At 45.2% G+C, this 20684-nt stretch overlaps 1 protein-coding gene across 5 annotated transcripts; it reads left to right on the top strand.

The window, feature by feature from the left end:
* Positions 1-6738: 6738 nt before the first annotated feature.
* On the top strand, positions 6739-20463 carry HAUS4 (HAUS augmin like complex subunit 4). Of its 5 annotated transcripts, none has more exons than XM_066342654.1 (10): positions 6739-6911; positions 9959-10026; positions 11242-11384; positions 11462-11593; positions 12905-13039; positions 13951-14047; positions 18230-18375; positions 18515-18645; positions 19591-19659; positions 19990-20463. In XM_066342654.1, exons 2-10 carry the CDS (start codon positions 9972-9974, stop codon positions 20171-20173), a joined length of 1092 nt encoding a protein of 363 aa, XP_066198751.1. In that variant the 5' UTR covers positions 6739-6911; positions 9959-9971; the 3' UTR covers positions 20174-20463. The 5 variants fall into 5 exon arrangements, with proteins under 5 accessions (XP_066198751.1, XP_066198754.1, XP_066198750.1 ...); XM_066342657.1 differs by lacking the exon at positions 9959-10026 and adding an exon at positions 8433-8564; XM_066342653.1 differs by having other exon boundaries at positions 6739-6919.
* The last annotated feature ends 221 nt before the right edge of the window (positions 20464-20684 follow it).

The following is a 20684-nucleotide window of genomic DNA, read 5'->3' as shown; positions in this document are numbered from 1 at the left end:
TCTCATTAAATACAATCCCAAACAAATTAAGATCTTTTCTTTTTTCTTTTCTTTTTCTTTTTCTTTTTTTTTTTGTGGCAGAGACAGAGAGAGGTACAGATAGGGACAGACAGACAGGAGGGAAAGAGATGAGAAGCATCAAGTATTCATTGCAGCACCTTAGCTCTTCATTGATTGCTTTTTCATATGTGCCTTGACCGGGGTGGGGATGGGGCTACAGCAGAGTGAGTGACCCCTTGCCCAAGCCAGCAACCTTGGGCTCAAGCTATTGGCCATGGAATCATGTCTATGATCCCACACTCAAGCCAGTGACCCCATGCTCAAGCTGGTGAGCCTGTGCTCAAGCCAGAAACCTTGGGGTTTTGAACCTGGGTCTTCTGCATCCCGGTCTGATGCTCTATCCACTGCGCCACAGCCTGGTCAGGCAAATTAAGGTTTTATTTTTATTTATTTACTTATCTATTTTTAAAATTCATTTTTAGAGAGGAGAGAGAGAGTGAAGGGGGGGGAGGAGTGGGAAGCTTCAACTCCCATATGTGCTTTAGACCAGACAAGTGCAGGGTTTTGAACCAGTGACCTCAGCACTCCTGGTCAACACTTTATCCACTGCACCACCACAGGTCAGGCAAATTAAAGGGTTTTTTTTTTTAATTTTTTTATTTATTTATTCATCTTAGAGAGGAGAGAGAGGGAGACAGAGAGAGAGAGGAGAGAGAGACAGGGGGGAGGAGCTGGAAGCATCAACTCCCATATGTGCCTTGACCAGGCAAGCCCAGGGTTTCGAACCGGCGACCTCAGCATTTCCAGGTTGATGCTTTATCCACTGCGCCACCATAGGTCAGGCCAAATTAAAGTTTTTAAAGAGAATTCCAGCCTGACCTGTGGTGGCACCGTGGATTAGGTGTTGACCTGTAATACCAAGGTCGCTGATTTTAAACCCTGGGCTTGCCCAGTCAAGGCACATTTGAGAAGCAACTATGAGTTGATGTTATCTGATCCTCTCCCTGCATTCCTCTCTCTCTCAAATCAATAAATTTAAAATATCTTTACTGACCTGTGGTGGCGCAGTGGGATAAAGCGTCGACCTGGAACACTGAGGTTACCGGTTCGAAACCTTGGGCTTGCCTGGTCAAGGTACATATGGGAGTTGATGCTTCCTGCTCCTCCCCCTTCTCTCTGTCTCTCTCTTTCTCTCTCACTCCTCTCTCTCTAAAAGTAAATAAGTAAAATATTAAAAAAATAAAATAAAATATCTTTAAAAATAATCCCATACTATTTCTCAGCAATAAAAAGACATGAACTAAAAAAAAAAAAATTAATGATACCAGCAATCACATGTATGAATCTCAAAATTAATTATGCTGTGAAAGAAGCCAAAAAAAAGTGTACATCTTTATTTGATTACATTTATATAAAATTCTAGAAAATACAAGCAAATTATAGAGACAGAAAGCAGATCAGTGGTTGTTGGGAAGTGCCAGGGAGAGGAATTACAATGGGACAAAGTAAACACTTAGGGGTGATGTATATGTTCACCCTCTGTGTTGTGGTGATGATTTCAAAAATGTATAGTTATGTCAAAACAAGGTGAACTGTACGCTTTATTTTTATTTATTTATTTTAAGTGAGAGCAGGGGAGATAGAGATGGACTGTCGCATGCACATTGATCGGAATCCTCCAGGAGTGCTTGAATCAACCAAGCTTTCCTCAACGCCTGAGGCCAATAATTGAACCAAACCAATTGAGCCATTGGCTGTGAGCAGGGAAGAGAAAGAGAGGGAGGAAGCCTGACAAGGCGGTGGCGCAGTGGATAGAGCGTTGGACTGGGAGGCGGAGGACTCAGGTTCGAGACCCCGAGGTTGCCAGCTTGAGCGCGGGCTCATCTGGTTTGAGCAAAGTTTACCAGCTTGGACCCAAGGTTGCTGGCTTGAGCAAGGGGTTACTCAGTCTGGTGAAGGCCCACAGTCACATATGAGAAAGCAATCAATGAACAACTAAGGCAGGGGTCCCCAAACTTTTTACACAGGGGGCCAGCTCACTGTCCCTCAGACCGTTGGAGGGCCGCCAGATACAGTGCTCCTCTCACTGACCACCAATGAAAGAGGTGCCCCTTCCAGAAGTGTGGCGGGGGCCGGATAAATGGCCTCAGGGGGCCACATGCGGCCAGCTGGCCATAGTTTGGGAACGCCTGATAAGATGTCGCAATGAAAAACTGATGATTGATGCTTCTCATCTCTCTCTATTCCTGTCTGTCTATTCCTATCTATCCCTCTCTCTGACTCATTCTCTGTGTTTAAAAAAAAAAAAAAAAAAAGAGGGAGGGAAAGAAAGCAGATGGTCATTTCTCATGTGTGTCCTGACCAGGGATCGAATCTGGGACTTCCACACACCGGGCGTGTGGGCCAATGCTCTATCCACTGAGCAAACTAGCCAGGGCCAGAACTGTACACTTTAAGTATTGTATGCCAAACTATCTTAATAAAGCTGTTATTAAAAAACAAACAAACTCTGAACAGCCTAACCTGCAGTGGCGCAGTAGATAAAGCATCGACCTGGAATGCTGAGGTCACCAGCTCGAAACCCGGGGCTTGCCTGGTCAAGGCACATATGGGAGTTGATGCTTCCTCCCCTCTGTAAAATCAATCAATAAATAATCTTCAAAAAAAAAAAAAAAGGATAGCTCGGTTAGTTAGAGCATCATCGATGCACAGAGGTTGCGGTTTCAATCTCTGGTCAGGGCACACACAGGAAGCAGCCAATGAATGTATGATTGAGTGGAGCAACAAACGAATGCTTCCCTTTCCCATCCTCTCTCTCCCTTCCTCCTTCTACCTCTCTAAAAATCAATCAATAATAAATCCAGGCTGGATAGCTCAGTTGGTTGGAGAATCGTCCTAGTGCAGAGGTTACTAGTTTGACTACCCAGTCGGCACATACAGGAATAGATCAATGTTCCTCTCTTTCCCTCCATGCCCCCCCCCCTCTAAATAAAAATAAAAATTTCAGAACAGCCTGACAGGTGGTGGCACAGTGGATAGACCTGGATGCCAAGATCCCAGGTTCAAAACTTCAAGGTCGCTGGCTTGAGCATAGGCTCACCAACTTGAGCAGAGTTGTGGGATCATCGGCATGATCCCATTGTCTATGGCTTAAACCCAAAAGTCACTGGCTTGAGCAAGGGGTCACTATCTCAGCTGGAGTTGCCCCCCTTCCCCCAGTCAAGGCACGTATAAGAAGCAATCAATGAACAACTAAAGTCACTCAACAACAAGGTGATGTTCTCATTTCTCCCCACTTCCTCTCTCTCTCTCTCGCTAAAAAAATAAAATAAGGCCCTGGGCCGGTTGGCTCAGTGGTAGAGCATCGGCCTGGCGCGCAGGAGTCTTGGGTTCAATTCCCGGCCAGGGCACACAGGAGAAGCGCCCATCTGCTTCTCCACCCCTCCCTCTCTCCTTCCTCTCTGTCTCTCTCTTCCCCTCCCGCAGCCAAGGCTCCATTGGAGCAAAGTTGGCCCGGGCGCTGAGGATGGCTCCATGGCCTTTGCCTCAGGTGCTAGAATGGCTCTGGCTGCAACAGTGCAAACGCCCCAGGTGGGCAGAGCATCGCCCCCTGGTGGGCATGCCGGGTGGATCCCGGTCGGGCGCATGCGGGAGTCTGTCTGACTGCCTCCCTGTTTCCAACTTCAGAAAAATACAAATAAATAAATAAATAAATATAAAATCAGAACAAAAAAGTGGGGGGCTGGGGAGTAGGGAAGAGAATGAATACTAGGACCTCTTATAATTCTTTCTTGCTCAAGGACACCAGATGGTATCTGATCATGAGATCCTTCTTCAGTACTTTGTTTTAGTTTTAACTACCAAGGATGCTCTATTGGCTCAACTTTCTAGTCTTATATAGACCTGGCGAAAGAAATCCAGCATTTCAGCTGGTCCAGTCTCCTTTTGGACCCAGAATGCAGCTTGGATTCCTTGTCTCTACTTCTATTTGCTGGGAAATTTAATCCACTTGAAATTATCCAAATTTTCTCTCCCCGATCAGGCCCAATTAAGATTTATTTCATACTCTTTCCTATTCATTCCTGCAGAAAGAATTCTGTACCTTCTTTGAGTTTCTCTAGTACTTATAATCTAAACTGCTTTTTTGACATCTTTTTACTGCTCTATATTATTTGCTTCTCATGTGTGTGTCTTCTCAACTAGATTCTGAACTTCTTCAGGTCTGGGACTGGGTCATATATTATCTTTGTGTCTTTCCCAAGGCACTTAATAAATGCTTAATATGTGTCACTTTTAAATCACCTCACTTTGATAGTCTTTCCAAAGTACTTTCTCAGCCATTATCTCATTTGATCATTACATCAACACTATGAGATCTGGAGGGCTAAAAAAATATGTTATTTCCTCCTTTTGAAAGATGAAGAACCTGAAGCCCAAGGTCACTCAGTTTGTCAGAGATAGAACAGATAATTACATGTGAAGGTTTGGTCCTATTCAAGGCTTCCCGTGGCTCTCCTCTCTACCCTCCTACTTGAAGATAGGCCATTGCACCCTTTACCTCATTTCCCCAAAACTTTAGAAATGCTTAGCCAAAGCTTTGTAGTACCATATTAGAAAACTTGACAAATATAAGACATGAAATTTCAGTAGTTTCCTGAGTCACCAAAACATGCCTGCTATTTTTCCCAAGTGTCATTTGTTAGGAGTATTATTCCTGATATTTAATGAGGCTGCACTACAGAGCTGAGGAAGCATAAATGATTTTTTAAAAGCCTTAGAAAATGACAGCAGTTTAATATTAAGCATGAAAGGTGGCAGCTGACGAGATGACCGGGGATATAAAATTCCTGCACTGGATCACACTATTCTATGTATTGCTAAAATAATTCTCTAGTTGGTACTAAAAGAAAAGGTTAAACTCTATCACCCAGAACACCTAGCCTGAGATCCCTTCCTACCAGCCAGACTTTCAGCTTCTCTGATGCAAGAGATGTGACAACTTTGGTGCGATTTATTTTTATTATTTTTTTGGCAACAGAGACAGAGAGAGACAGATAGGGACAGACAGGTAGGAAGGGAGAGAGATGAAAATCATCAATTTTTCGTTATGGCACCTTAGTTGTTCATTGATTGCATTCTCATATGTGCCTTCATGGAAGGGGGTTGCAGCCTAGCTAGTGACCCTTTGCTCAAGCCAGCGACCTTGGGCTCAAGCCAGCGACCTCTGGGTTTTGAACCCAGGTTCTCTGTGTCCCAGGCCAACGCTCTAGCCACTGCACCACCATCTGGTCAGACTGTGCAATTTATTTAATATCAAATATCATTTTTGAAATAATCCACCTAATGACAAATTTCAGTCAAGTTTGAAAAGATGGGGGTAAGGTTTAGGACAGAAAGGTCTGGGAACCCCCTTGAGAGGAACAATAACCTTTGGTAGAAGTCCATAGCCAACCTGAGGTCAAGCCCATGGAGGAAGTCAGGGGAATTTTCCCCCTCCTCTCATCATTCTCTCCCTCCACCCTCCTGTTGGAATCCCCCATTGGCTGAAACTAGTAAGAAAATATGAGAACCCTGAGGTCTTTACAGGTAATCCTAACCCGCTACATAGGGTGTTGCAGAGCAGAATATGAATCTGGGGGACAAATATCCAGCTCATTGGTCTAGGGCTGGGTAGGTGACCTAACCTGGCCAAAGAAACAGATGGGAAAGTCTGGTGCGTCTGGGAAAGAATTTCTTCCGTACTGTTATAGGAAGGCGGCTTTCCCCCTTCCTTCCTGCTTGGGATGTGTTGACTTCTGAAGCCACCTGTGATTACCAGGACAATGCAAAGAGAACTTCAGGGTACCTTGACACCATGGAACTACTAAAAAGCCATGGGACCCTCAGCTCCAGACTTCCTGTTAAGCACAGTAAATGTCCATATAGTTAAGAGAGCGAGAGAAAAATGAGAGGGAAGCACCTAAAGGAGGAAATTGAGCCCACCCAGGTGACAGGGCTGGTGGGCAGGGCCAGACAGAGAAGACTCTCCGCCCGTGGTGGGGGGTGGGCGGCAGGTCTGGGAAGGTTCATTGAGGGCCATTGGGTCAGGTTTTGACTCTGCTAGCGTCCCTGAGCAAGTCATTTAACCTTACTGTTCCTTAGTTTTTCCTTCAGTAAAACGGGTAAGAGGGACGCTGTAAAAACTAAACGAGGCGCCTGACCAGGCGGTGGTGCAGTGGATAGAGCCTCGACTGGGATGCGGAAGGACTCAGGTTCGAGACCCCGAGGTCACCAGCTTGAGCGCGGGCTCATCTGGTTTGAGCAAAGCTCACCAGCTTGGACCCAAAGTCGCTGGTTCAAGCAAGGGGTCACTCAGTCTGCTGAAGGCCCGCGGTCAAGGCACATATGAGAAAGCAATAATGAACTAAGGTGTCGCAAGGAAAAACTGATGATTGATGCTTCTCATCTCTCTCCGTTCCTGTCTGTCCCTGGCCCTATCTGTCTCTGTAAAAACAACAACAACAAAAAAAACCCCAAATGAGGCAAAGCAAGGAATAACGCCTGACCCATCGTAGACCCTCAATAAAAGCTGGCAATCGTTACCATTTTATCAACGTTTGCCCTCAAAAAGTACCTAGGAGAAAGAGCAAGGAACCTTGGGAGACCGCTTCCGTGTCACCACGGACTTCAAAACCCGGTCCTGCGGGCGGTGCCCGGCGAGGGGCGGGGCCTGCCGCTCCCGCCTGAGCGCGGCCCCGCCCCCTCTTCGCCCTCGCGCGGCCTCTGATGCGCTTCCAGGTCTCTCCCCTCCGACGTTCCCGGCAGTCTTCCAGACCCTAGTTTCCCCGCACCCCAGCGCCGGGCCTGAGTGAGAAGTTCCGGAGCCCGGACGCGGGCGGGGTCCTGAGGGTTGACGCTTCAGCCGCCCTACGGCGTGCAGGTTTGCTTCAGAGGGTCGGCGGGCGGTGCTGCTGGGGAAGGGAGCCTGGAAGGGCCAATCCGGCCAGTCCCTGGTCTGAGACCGCCCTCCCTTCTTGGGAGTCTGGCTGCTCAGACCGTGGGGAAGTCGGCGCCCGAGGGTCCGCTCGGCATTTTGATTCATCTCGTGAAAATACCTGTGAAATCGATTTAACGTTCAGTACAGCGTGTAAAGACAGCTCTAAGGATTTAAAAGACATCTGAGTCAGAGCATTTGAATGCTTGGGTCCCTGTAGCAGTGTTTTAACACGTTTGAGTGCAGAGGATGGAGAATTGTGCCTGATTGCTGCCTCTCCCCACCCCGTTCACGCCCTCTAATCTAACCTTTAAAAAGGGTAAAGAAAAGCATCCTTAAAAAACTCCAAGAGGGCAGTTCCCTTAGGGAAGCAATAACAACTGATTTTTTATTTTTTAATTTGGGATGATCCTCATTTTCGTGTGTGATACTTGCCTACAAAATTTTTATATGCAGGCCTAGATCAACGATAATCAGAATTGCAAAAACGCTGAGCTTACTAAGTAGTGGCTTTTGTTGACAGGTACATTGTGTTATTAATTCTTAATGTCTCTCCAAGGCAGGAATCGTTATCTCAGGTGTGCAGGTGGAATAAAAGTTTGGCACAAAAAAACCATTTCCCTTACATGACACAGAACAATGGCTGAGAAAACTAAGTCCTAGCATTCTGACTCCTCAGCTGTGTCCTGCTCTTCTAGACCATGTTTCAAAACAAATGAGTAGTTACTTTGAATTTACTCATAAAACAAGTGAGTAAACCAAATGTTCTGTGAACATGAAGTGTTAAATCATAACCTTCTATGTTTGTTTTGCTTTGGGAGACACAGCTGTCCTTTGGAGTTTGATACCTTAGAGGAGGGGATGGTGCAACAAAATGGAAAATAATGTCAAGGGAAAACTTTTGTCTCCAGAGCCCAAACTGTGCCCATCTTCACCACTCCTTTGTGTTGATGTCGTTCTTTTCAGTGTGCTTTTTTTTTTTTAAATTAATTTATTTTTTACAGAGACAGAGAGTGAGTCAGAGAGAGGGATAGACAGCGACAGACAGACAGACAGGAATGGAGAGAGACGAGAAGCATCAATCATTAGTTTTTTATTGTGCATTGCGACACCTTAGTTGTTCATTGATTGCTTTCTCATATGCGCCTTGACCGTGGGCCTTCAGCAGACTGAGGAACCCCTTGCTGGAGCCAGCGACCTTGGGTTCAAGCTGGTGGGGTTTTGCTCAAACCAGATGAGCCTGCACTCAAGCCAGCGACCTCGGGGTCTCGAACCTGGGTCCTCTGCATCCCAGTCCGACACTCTATCCACTGCGCCACTGCCTGGTTGGGCTCAGTGTGCTTTGTGTTCTGGCAAAACACCCACAGCCCCTGTCCTGGCCTCAGCTGCATTACTAACTATACCTCTGCATTGGCACTGACCTCCCTGCCCCTTTTCTTGTCATGCTCTTTTTTTCCAGGTGCTCTTTACTAATGCTGTTATGTGAAAACCAGTTGTTGTTCAAGTGTGGAATGATTTGTTACTTCGAAGGGTGTTTCTGGAGTTAATGATCAAAAACTACCAACTTAGATGAAAGACAAATTAAAGAAGTGTAAGAGACTATTGTGGCTTTTTTTTTTGCATTTTTCTGAAGTTGGAAATGGGGAGGCAGTCAGACAGACTTCCGCATGTGCCCAACCGGGATCCACCCGGCATGCCCACCAGGGGGCGATGCTCTGCCGCAATCAGAGTCATTCTAGCGCCTGGGGCAGAGGCCACAGAGCCATCCTCAGCGCCTGGGCAAACTTTTGCTCCACTGGAGCCTTGGCTGCAGGAGGGGAAGAGAGAGACAGAGAGGAAGAAGAGGGGGAGGGGTGGAGAAGCAGATGGGCGCTTCTCCTGTGTGCCCTGGCTGGGAATCGAACCCGGGACTCCTGCACGCCAGGCCAACGCTCTGCCACTGAGCTAACTGGCCAGGGCGACTATTGTGGAATTTAATAGCTGAGTGATTGGAAGGAAAAAAGTAGACCTTGATTTCTTTTTTCCTTTTTTCAGTTCACTTGTAACTTGGAAGCGGCAGCTCGTTTTTGTTTTTTTTTTTCTTATTTTTAAAAATTTTTTATTTACAGAGAAAGAGAGAGTCAGAGAGAGGGATAGACAGGGACAGACAGGAACTGAGCGAGATGAGAAGCATCAATCATTAGTTTTTTATTGCGACACCTTAGTTCATTGATTTCTTTCTCATATGTGCCTTGACCATGGGCCTTCAGCAGACCGAGTAACCCCTTGCTTGAGCCAGCGACCTTGGGTCCAAGCTGGTGAGCTTTGCTCAAACCAGATGAGCCCGTGCTCAAGCTGGCTACCTGGGTCCTCCGCATCCCAGTCCGACACTCTGTCTACTGCGCCACCGCCTGGTCAGGCAAGCATCTCAGTTTTAACTTAGAAATAATTGTGGGGAGAGGGAGGCATCCTCCTGCTTTAGACTAGTGAATTGGAAGGTTTTCTTTCCTAAGGAGGCTCCATTTTTAGACAGCTTATAACAAGTGGAAACATTTATGTGGTTAGAATGCAAAATGTTTTGCCACTGATAAGTCTGTTTGTCTATAATATTTGTATAAGAGCTTGGGACCGAGGATGTGTGATATAGTCCCTCCTCTGTTAAGAGGCATCCCGGAGGTTCCTCCCCAGCATGTAAACAACAGAAATTTGAACCCAAGGTATTTAATTTTCTCTGGAGCAGCCAGCCAGTTTATTTTATTTTAATTATTTATTTATTTATTTATTTATTTATTTATTTATTTTAGAGAGGCAGGGAGAGGGAGAGAGGGAGAGAGAAAGGTGGGGAGGAGGGAGCAGGAAGCATCAACTCCCATATGTGTCTTGACCAGGCAAGCCCAGGGTTTTGAACCAGAGAACTCAGTATTCCAGATCGATGCTTTATCCACTGCACCACCACAGGTCAGACCAGTTTATTGTTCTTTTTGTTTTCTTCTGCTTGATTCCAAGATAAAAGTATCAGATGGCATCTGGGGATTTCTGTTCACCTGGAGAAGGGATGGATACACTCCAAAAAGGTAAGGTTAGCCATTTGTAAGAAATTAATGACTTACCCAGAGAGGTCTTATCCATGTTCATACTTCCTATAATAAAAAAGATTTATAATGTTCACCAGTATGGTTTCTCTCACAGAAGCTTACGTTTCTAGGGAAATTAGGGTACATGAAGATTCTTAAACACTGTCTTATTGGAAAACAGATTAGACTGACTCCTGTTTAGTGTCTCCTTGTGCAGTAGACTAAAAACTGAAGATGCTCCCATGCAGTGAGCAAGCATATCCAGAAGATAAGGGTGGCCAGCAACTCCTTAAGGCCTTCCTTCCTACCTATGTCTTGAATTTTTTTCATATCTTCTCTCCAAAATCTCGGATCCTCCCAATATCTTGAATTCCTTCCATATCTCAAGCCCTTTCTATATCTTGAATCCTTCAAGGACTTGAATCTTCTATATTTTTACCATTCCCCTATTGATCCTTCTGCCTTGGGGAGAAAAAAGAGAATTCTTATTCTCTAAAAGGACTTTGGGATGACCCAAAGAGTGAAAATTTGAGTGTTTGTTTGGTAAGTAGGTGTAAAACAGAAGATCCGAACAGAAAGCACGTCAGAAAAGAGATGGAAAGAAAGCCCCTTGAACATACAGAATTGCAACAGGATCCCAGTTTCTTGCACTTTTCTCATGCATATTTATACAGGTTACTCAATTCTATTTACAATAAGGAGAATTTGGTTAAATTCTTAACTTACTCGCCTAACCAGTAGCACTGCAGTGAATAGAGAGAGCATTGACCTGGGACACTGAGCTTCCAGGTTCAAAACCCAGAGCTTGCCATTTTAAGCACAGGCTCATCTCACTTGAGCCAGGTTTGCCAGCTTGAGTGTGGGGTCACCAGAGCATGGGATCATCGAAATGATCCCATGGTCGCTAGCTTGAGGTCAAGGTCACTGGCCTGAGCAAGGGGTCACTGGCTCAGCAGGCGTGTATGTGAAGCAGTCAATGAACAACTAAAGTGATGCAACTATGAACTGATGCTTCTCATCTCTCTTCCTTCCTCTCTGTCTGTCTGTCTCTGTGTCTGTCTTATGAAAAAAAAATATTCATTAGAATTAGAAAACTTCCATATTAAAAACCTAGGGTTTTTGTGTGAGTATTAAGCTAAGTTATGCTCAATTATATATAATTTAAGAGTCCATACCTTCTTTGCTTTTTGTCCCAATGGGGGACATCCTATTAAGTGTGCAGCAAACAGCTTCCTCCTTGTAACCTGAATGAAGAGGACCTGTTACAAAACCCACACTTCAGCAAACTGCTGCTGAGTCTCTCACAACATGTGGACAAGAGTGGCTTAAGCCTCTTCCTGGCAAAGGAGCTGGCTCAGGTAAGAACCTGGGGTGATGGGGGGTGGAAGAATCTTCTGAGAGAGGGGGTTCTTATCTGGGACTTTTTTTTTTCTAGGCTTGGAAGGAAGTTCGACTGTATAAGACAACATGGCTGAGGTCTGAGATTTTACAGAGAGTCATTCAAGAGCTGCTTGGGGACTACTATGTGAAGATACAAGACACAGATTTAACTTCTGAAGATAAAAAAGTAAGGTGGAAGAGATGAAGTAATGAGTTGGTTACCATAGGATTGAGTAGGCCAACTATGGCTTCATCTGATTATATGATCTGGGGGGAAGTAGGAGCTTTATGAAATGGCTATCAAAAAGAAATGGATTGTAAAAAATTGGAATGTAGTTATGGGAAGAAGAGGTGGTGGGTGTGTTGTCAGGGTTTTTCATTTTTTCTCTTTTTTTTTTACAGACAGAGAGAGGGATAGATAGGGACAGACAGACAGGAACGGAGAGAGATGAGAAGCATCAATCATCAGTTTTTCGTTGTGGCACCTTAGTTCATTGATTGCTTTCTCATATGTGCCTTGACGGTGGGGCTATAGCAGACCGAGTGACCCCTTGCTCGAGCCAGCGACCTTGGGTTCAAGCTGGTGAGCTTTTTTTGGGCTCAAACCAGATGAGCCGCGCTCAAGCTGGTGACCTCGGGGTCTCGAACCTGGATCCTCTGCATCCCAGTCTGATGCTCTATTCACTGCGCCACCGCCTGGTCAGGCTGTTGTCAGGGTTTTGAAAAAAAACATTAACAGGAGAAGGCACTGACAACTGAGAAGTTATCTGAAAGGGATGACATATTTGAGAACTTTGAAAATGTGTGAAGAACTGATTCATGATGATGGAGGAGGTGGAGTGAGAGAAAATATATAGTAACCTCTTTTTTTATTTTTTGTGTGTGGCAGAGACAGAGTCAGAGAGAGGGACAGATAGGAACAGACAGACAGGAAGGGAGAGAGATGAGAAACATCAATTCTTCGTTGCGGCTCCGTTAGTTCATTGATTAATTTCTCACATATGCCTTGGTGGGAGGGTGGGGCTACAGCAGACCGAGTGACCCCTTGCTTGAGCCAGCGACCTTGGGCTCAAGCTGGTGAGCCTTGCTCAAACCAGATGAGCCTGCGCTCAAGCTGGCGACCTTGGGGTCTTGAACCTGGGTCCTCCACATCCTAGTCTGACGCTCTATTCACTGCGCCACCGCCTGGTCAGGCTCTTTTCTTTTTTAAATTGATTTTTAGAGAGGTGGGAGGAAAGAGAAGTATCAACTTTTAGTTGCTTCACTTTAGTTCATTGATTACTTCTCATACATGCCTTGACTGGGATGCTCAAGCCAAGCCAGTGACCTCAGTCAGGATCATGTTGATGATCCCACACTCAAGCTGGCAAGCTCATGCTCAAGCCAATGACATCAGGATTTTCAACTGGGACTTTAGTGTTCCAACTTGACGCTCTATCCATTGTACCACCACAAGTCAGGCATAGTAACCTCTTTTTGTTTTTATTCTCTCTCTCAGTTTCATGAGACCCTTGAACGGCGGCTACTTGTGACTGAACTAACACAGCTCTTGGGTCATAACCAGGAGAGGGAGATGCCTCCACTGCTGGGACTGGAGAAAGTGGACCTTCTGGAGCTTATGCCACCTTCAGAGGTCGGGGATGGACAAATGTGGGCTTAATTTCTCCTCTACATTTGAACATTATTTTTGTTAAGCTTTATTGTTTTTATAAAAATGATAAATGTTTATGGTGGTCAAACTTAAATAAAAACATTACACAGAAAAAAGTAAAAGCTGAAATACTACATCTAGAAATAAACACAGCTTGACATAAATACTGTTATACTCTCTGTGCTTATATAGAGTATAATCTGTTTTCACTTAATATATTTTGGACTTCTTTTCAAATCAGTCAATAAATGTAAATAAGATTATACCTCCTAAAGCACTCTTAGCATGATGTGCAGGCACTGTTTATATCATTGGTTTAAATAACTGACAGGGTTCTAGTGTATGGATGTAACATAATTTGTTTGACCCTATTGATGAATATTAATTTAAACTTGTTTTCACATGTTTGCTGTTAGAAACCACACTGATATGAATATGTTAGTTCATGTGTCTTTGCCCTTGTGTGATTATTTCCTAACTATTAGTGCTCAAAATTGGATCACTGGGTCAAAGGATACATACATAGAACATGTTGGTACTTACTGCCAAACTGTTTTCCAGAAAGGTGTTTCCAGTGCCCCAAGTTCCCCATGTTTTCATCAGTTAGGGAACCTAGTACTATTCTTTGCTAACTGGATGGGCTAAAAATGAATCTCTCTGTTCAGGCATTTGCTATTATAAAGAGTGCTCTGGTAGTTTACACTGATAGTTTTATTTTTATGCACATCCCTATTAAAAGCATTAAATTTTATTTTTTTTTAGTAAATCTCTCTGATGTCTCTTAATGCATTTCCTTTGGTTAGCATTGAGATTGTTGTCATCATGTACTCATTGGCTGGATCTTCCTAGTTCTAACAGTCTATTTGTATCTCTTTTTGTTTCTGTGGCTGTAGGATTCTGTGTGGATGAGAGGTCGGCTCTACCTCGAAGTGGAGGAGCAGCTCAAGAGGAAATGTTTCACTCTTCTTTGCTACCATGATCCCAGTTTGGGTGAGTGCTGGCTCTCTGTGTTCTGTTCACAGCTGGCCCTCAGGACTCCAGGGTTGTTCTTTTGAGAATAATATCTTTGAATTTTAGATTTGGAACAAAAGCTGGGAAGCATTGGAGACATTGGAGATGTTTGTTTCCTTACTGATAAAATAAAAGCAAAGAATTCTGTGAGAACTCCTTTTATTCATCAAGGTGCCAGGCTAGAGTGTCCTCTTGCTGCAGGGGAGGATGAGTTTGTTCTCAGGAGAATCAAAATGGAATAAGGATGAAAGTTCAGGCTAGTAGGTGTTCCTGTTGTCTTTCTTCCTTTCTTTCTTTTTTTAATCTTTAGACAGCGGGGAGGGGGGAGAGAGACAAGGGAGGGAGAAGTGGGAAGCATCAACTCATAGTAGTTGCTCCCATATGTGCTTTGACCAGGCAAGCTTAGGGTTTCGAACTGACAACCTCAGCATTCCAAGTCGGTGCTTTATCCACTGCGCCACCACAGGTCAGGCCCGTTGTCTTTATTTCTATGATTTAAGAGTTAAGATCCTCCTCTTACCAAAAACAGTTGTAGGTGACCTCTGAAAATGGTTCACTATTCAGTTGACCCAGAAAACCCCACAAAATCATGCAAATCAAGAAGTTCAAACCTTCAGGTACACTTTGTTTATTTTTTTCAGAGACAGAGAGTCAGAGAGAGGGACAGATAGGGACAGACAGAAACGGAGAGAGATGAGAAGCATCAATCATTAGTTTTTCGTTGCGACACCTTAGTTATTCATTGATTGCTTTCTCATATGTGCCTTGACCGTGGGGCTACAGCAGATGGAGTAACCCCTTGCTCGAGCCAGTGACCTTGGGTCCAAGCTGGTGAGCTTTGCTCAAACCAGGTGAGCCCGCGCTCAAGCTGTGACCGTGGGGTCTCGAACCTGGGTCCTCGGCATCCCAGTCCAACACTCTACCCACTGTGCCACTGCCCAGTCAGGCCCTTCAGGTACACTTTAAGGTCATGTGTGAAACTGCCCAGGCCATCAAGGGTGTACATATTTGAAAAGCCACCAAGTACTTGAAGAATGGCACTTTGTGGAAGCAATGTGTGTCATTCTGTTGTTAACAATGGTGAAGCTGGTAGGTGTGCCCAGGCCAAACAGTGGGGCTGAACACAAGGTCAGTGGCCCAAAAAGAGTGCTGAGTTTTTGCTATACATGCTTAAAAATGCAGAGAGTAATGCTGAACTTAAAGGTTTAGACATAGATTTTCTGGTCATTGAGCACATCCAGGTGAACAAAGCCCCCAAGACACAATGGAGAACTTACAGAGCTCATGGGCAGATTAACCCTTATAGGAGCTCTGCCTGCCACACTGAGATGATCCGTACTGAAAAAGAGCAGACTGTTTCTAAACCAGAAGAGGAAGTTGCACAGAAGAAAAAGATATCCCAGAAGAAACTGAAGAAACAAAAACTTATGGCCCACAACTTGGACTTGGTGAACATGTTAAGGACACTACTCTTTTATGGATTCTTGCTGTATTGGCGAAGAGTTTGCTTAAAGGCTTTAATCACTGTAAAAAAAAATAGAAGACTAGATAAAGAAGATGTGGCACATATACACCATGGTATACTATTCAGCCGTAAGAAATGATGACATCGGATCACTTACAACAAAATGGTGGGATCTTGGTAACATTATACGGAGTGAAATAAGTAAATCAGAAAAAAACAAGAACTGTAGGATTCTATATATTGGTGGGACATAAAAACGATACTAAGACTTGGACAAGAGTGGTGGTTACAGGGGGGGGGCGGGGGGAGGGAAGAAGGGAGAGGGGGAGGTTGCTGGCTTGAGGAAAGGGTCACTGGCTCAGCTGGAGTCCCTTGGTCAAGGTACATATGAGAAGCAATCAATGAACAATTAAAATGCCACAACTACAAGTTGAGGCAAAGAAAACTAGATAGAAGGTGACGGAGGACAATCTGACTTTGGGCGATGGGTATGCAACAGATTTGAATGACAAGATAACCTGGACATATTTTTTTTGAATATATGTACCCTGATTTATTAATGTCACCCCATTAAAATTAATAAAAATTTATTTATTAAAAAAACCCTTATGGCCCAGGAGTAAATTCAATATAAAATAGTAATAAAACTAAAAACCAGCCCTGGCCGGTTGGCTCAGCGGTAGAGCGTCGGCCTGGCATGCGGGGACCCGGGTTCGATTCCCGGCCAGGGCACATAGGAGAAGCGCCCATTTGCTTCTCCACCCCCACCCCCCTCCTTCCCCTCTCTCTCTCTCTTCCCCTCCCACAGCAAAGGCTCCATTGGAGCAAAGATGGCCCGGGCGCTGGGGATGGATCCTTGGCCTCTGCCCCAGGCGCTAGAGTGGCTCTGGTCGCGGCAGAGCGACGCCCTGGAGGGGCAGAGCATCGCCCCTGGTGGGCGTGCCGGGTGGATCCTGGTCGGGCGCATGCGGGAGTTTGTCTGACTCTCTCCCCGTTTCCAGCTTCAGAAAAAAAAAACCAAAAAACAAAAAAAACTAAAAACCTAGGATAACTGCAGTGTTGCCTAAATGGGATAAGGTTGCAGATTCTATCCCTGCAACTAGGTGAAGCCAAAGGATTCTGTGCATGTCTCTCCCTTTCACTATCCAAAAAATTAATTAATTTTTGGAAAAAAAATAACTAAGGTCCTGTCCAGCGGCTCAGTGGATAGTGTGTTGGCCCAGCATATGGCCCAGGAGAAGCTACCATCTGCTTCTCCAGGAAAACCTATCATCTGCTTCTCCACCTACCCCTCTGCAGCCAGTGGCTCAGTTGGTTTGAGCATGGCCCTGGGTACTGAAAATAGATCCATTGAAGTGTATCAGCCTCCGGTGCTAATAACAGTTTGGTACTCAAGCATCAGCCCAAGATGGCATTGCCAGGTAAATCCGGCTGGGGCACATGCGGGAGTCTGTCTCACTACCTCCCCTCCTTTCACCAGAAAAAAAATGAAGGGGGCCTGATCAGGCAGTGGTGCAGTGCATAGATCATCAGACTGGGACGCAGAGGACCCAGGTTTGAAACCCTGAGGTTGCCGGCTTGAGCACAGGCTCACTAGCTTAAGCATGAGATTGCCGGCTTGAGCCCAAAGTTCACTAGCTTGAGCCCAAGGTCACTGGCTTGGCTGGAGGGCCCCACCCCCCCAGTCAAGGCACATATGAGAAAGCAATCAATGAACAACTAAGGTGCAGCAACGAAGAATTGATGCTTTGCATCTCTCTCCCTTCCTGTCTGTCTGTATCTGTCCTTCTGTCTTTGTTGCAAAAAAAGAAAAAAGAATTAAGGGGGGTGCCTGACTGGGCAGTGGCGCAGTGGATAGAGCGTCAGACTGGGATGCAGAGGACCAGGTTCGAGATCCCGAGGTTGCCAGCTTGAGCACGGGCTCATCTGGTTTGAGCAAAGCTCACCAGCTTAGACTGGCTTGAGCAAGAGGTTACTCGGTCTGCTGAAGGCCCACAGTCAAGGCACATATGAGAAAGCAATTAATGAACAACTAAGGTGTCGCAATGAAAAACTGATGATTGATGCTTCTCATCTCTCTCCGTTCCTGTCTGTCTGTCCCTAGCTATCCATCTCTCTGACTCTGTCTCTGTCTCTGTAAGAAAAAAAAAAGAATTAAGGGGTGCCTGACCAGGTGGTGGTTCAGTGGATAGAGCATTGACCTGGGATGCTGTGAGCCCAGGTTTGAAAACCCGAGGTTGCTGGCTTGAGTGCAGGCTTACCTGGCTTGAGCGCGGGGTCACTGGCTTGAGTGTGGGATCATAGACATGACTCTGTGATCACTGTCTTGAAGCCCAAGGTTGCTGGCTTGAGGAAAGGGTCACTGGCTCAGCTGGAGCCCCTTGGTCAAGGTACATATGAGAAGCAATCAATGAACAATTAAAATGCCACAACTACAAGTTGATGCTTCTCATCTCTCCTTTCCTGTCTCTATCTCTTTCTCGCTTAAAAAAAAAAAGGAGGAGAAAATCTGGAATTAAAGGTAAGAGTAAAAAAGAACATAATTAAGAGTGGGCCATTTTTAACAGGACATTAGAAAAAAACCTGGAAGAAGATAATTTCTAGGGCTGGATGTAAGATAGAGGCACTGAAAAATGACTTTAAAAGGGCCACAAAAAGTAGAATTTTCCTGTCCAGTCCTCTGTCTCTTTGCCCAGATTCAGACCGTGAGGCCCTGAAGGCAGCAAAGGTGTGCAAACTGGCAGAGACCCTGGTGAGTGAGAAGCAGCAGTGTCAGGCCTCCAGGAGCCAGCAGAAGGAGCAGATGGTTTTGCTGGAAAAGAAGAGTGCCGCCTACTCCCAGGTTTGTCAGAGCACTGGGCTAACCTCATCTCTTTTACCTTGACCCCATCGGTACTTTTGGGGAAGCCAAGTATATCTGACCTGCCTTTTTTTCTACCATCTTTTTTTCACCCTCTTTCTCCTGCTTCTTGGGGACTCAGGTACTTCTCCGCTGCCTCACCTTACTGCAGAGACTTCTTCAGGAACACCGGCTAAAAACTCAGTCTGAGCTAGACCATATCAATTCCCAGTACCTGGAGATCAAGTGCAGTGCCATGGTTCTTAAGCTGAGGTGAGCTATGACTCCTGTGCGTCTGAGGGACACACCACCCTCTGCCAACCTTGCTTTCCTCTCTCTTTCCTCTGTAACATGCCTAACGTCTTGTAGGGCAGTGGTCCCCAACCTTTTTGGGCCATGGACCGGTTTAATGTGAGAAAATATTTTCACGGACCGGCCTTTAGGGTGGGACTGATAAATGTATCACGTGACCAACGTCAAGAGTGAGTCTTAGATGTAACAGAGGGAATCTGGTCATTTAAAAAAAATAAAACATCGTTCAGACTTAAATATAAATAAAACGGAAAGAACGTAAGTTATTTATTCTCTCTCTGCGGACCGGTACCAAATGGCCCACGGACCGGTACCGGTCTGCGGCCCGGGGGTTGGGGACCACTGGTGTAGGGATCCAGTAAATGTCACACAGCAGTATTAGCCTTCAGATTACCCCAAAGCTCTTGGTTAACTTCTCAGCTGAAACATTCCATATTCCCCAGCAGTGGGGGAGGCAACTCAGGTTTATAGTTGACTAAAAACCACCCTGCTTCTAGCTTACCCAACTCCTCTGCCCCTCATTCCTATTTATTAGGCATCTCACTACCCAGGAGATACACTAGCAAATTGTACAATTAAATAAAACCCACACTTTTCATTTAGATTCTTGCAACTGTATCATATGTAATAGTATCACTTTTCCTACATTTTGGTCAAATAAATTTTTACATAAACTACAAAAAAAAAAGATTACTCCAAAGCTTTCAACATTCTTGATTTTTTTATTTTAAATCTTTATGAAATAGGTGCTTGACTGAAATCAATTGCTCAGGAATTCAGAGTGACCTTATTCATCCTGTCAGTGCTTGCCCCACAGCTTTGATTATAGGCAGGTACTGTGTCTTGTTCTTAACTGTGTTCCTGTTAGGGATCCTCAGGTTCACATTTCTATCTTTCCTCTGTCAGGATGGAAGAGCTAAAGATTCTGTCCGACACTTACACTACTGAGAAAGTGGAAATTCATCGTCTCATTAGGTGAGAGCTTGGTGCAGCTATTCAGAGCTGGTTCCCACACTGTCTAGACCAGGGGTCCCCAAACTTTTTACACAGGGGGCCAGTTCACTGTCCCTCAGACCGTTGGAGGGCCGCCACATACAGTGCTCCTCTCACTGACCACCAGTGAAAGGGGTGCCCCTTCCGGAAGTGTGGTGGGGGCTGGATAAATGGCCTCAGGGTCGCGTGCGGCCCGTGGGCATAGTTTGGGGACTCCTGCTCTAGACTCATTCATTTTAACGTGTTCCCATTCTTGTGTGCTTTCTGAGTAGCCAGATCCTTATATTGCATCTTCTGTGCCCGGGTTCTTAGGGACCGTTTGGAGGGGGCCATTTGCCTACAAGAACAGGACATGGAGAAGTCCCGACAGGTCCTAAACACTTATGAGGTCCTTGGGGAAGAATTTGACAGGCTGGTAAAAGAGTACACCCAACTCAAGCAGGCAACTGAGAACAAGCGCTGGGCACTCCAGGAGTTCAACAAGGCCTACCGCTGAATGTTGGCAGACCAAGAGGCATGGCTTATGCATCGGTGCTGCCTCTTCCTCTTCCTGCTAAAAGGACCACCTCCACCTGGGGCCATCTTCAGTCAAGGGAGTGTGGGGATACTTGCTTGAAACACTGAAGTCATTTAGGCACCCTCCTGATTTCTCTTCCTTGTTTAAAATGATTAAATCGCTTCTGGAAAATGTAGCCAATTTATGTAATTTTATCTACAGCTATTTTTCTTTGTTGTCCCTGTATTGTATTGATTATCTCCTGAATAAAGTGATAACATTGACTCCTAGGATTGCAGTTATTTTCCTTTGGGCAAAGATAGAAGAAGAATATTAAAGGCCATGTGGGTGAGGCTGGGGAGGGAACTGAGTGGATAGAAATAGAGACAGATCTGTAATACTTGCACAAATGGTGGAAGGTAGAAGTGCCAGCCTGCCCACTTGGAATCTTGATGCTTCATTCTTAGAAAACAAGAGTGGATTAAAACTAGGCTTGCTCTTTTTTTGTTTT

This window comes from Saccopteryx leptura, chromosome 6, assembly GCF_036850995.1.
Source record: "Saccopteryx leptura isolate mSacLep1 chromosome 6, mSacLep1_pri_phased_curated, whole genome shotgun sequence".
Lineage (NCBI taxonomy): Eukaryota > Metazoa > Chordata > Mammalia > Chiroptera > Emballonuridae > Saccopteryx > Saccopteryx leptura.
This window is presented reverse-complemented; position numbering and strand designations above follow the sequence as displayed.

Bases quoted from the DNA above. Each gene is read 5' to 3' on its own strand.
- HAUS4 (XM_066342654.1), top strand. From the start codon at position 9,972: ATGGCATCTGGGGATTTCTGTTCACCTGGAGAAGGGATGGATACACTC. The intron at 11,385-11,461 runs GTAAGAACCTGG...TTTTTTTTCTAG, and splicing joins TGGCAAAGGAGCTGGCTCAG to GCTTGGAAGGAAGTTCGACT. The intron at 11,594-12,904 runs GTAAGGTGGAAG...TCTCTCTCTCAG, and splicing joins TAACTTCTGAAGATAAAAAA to TTTCATGAGACCCTTGAACG.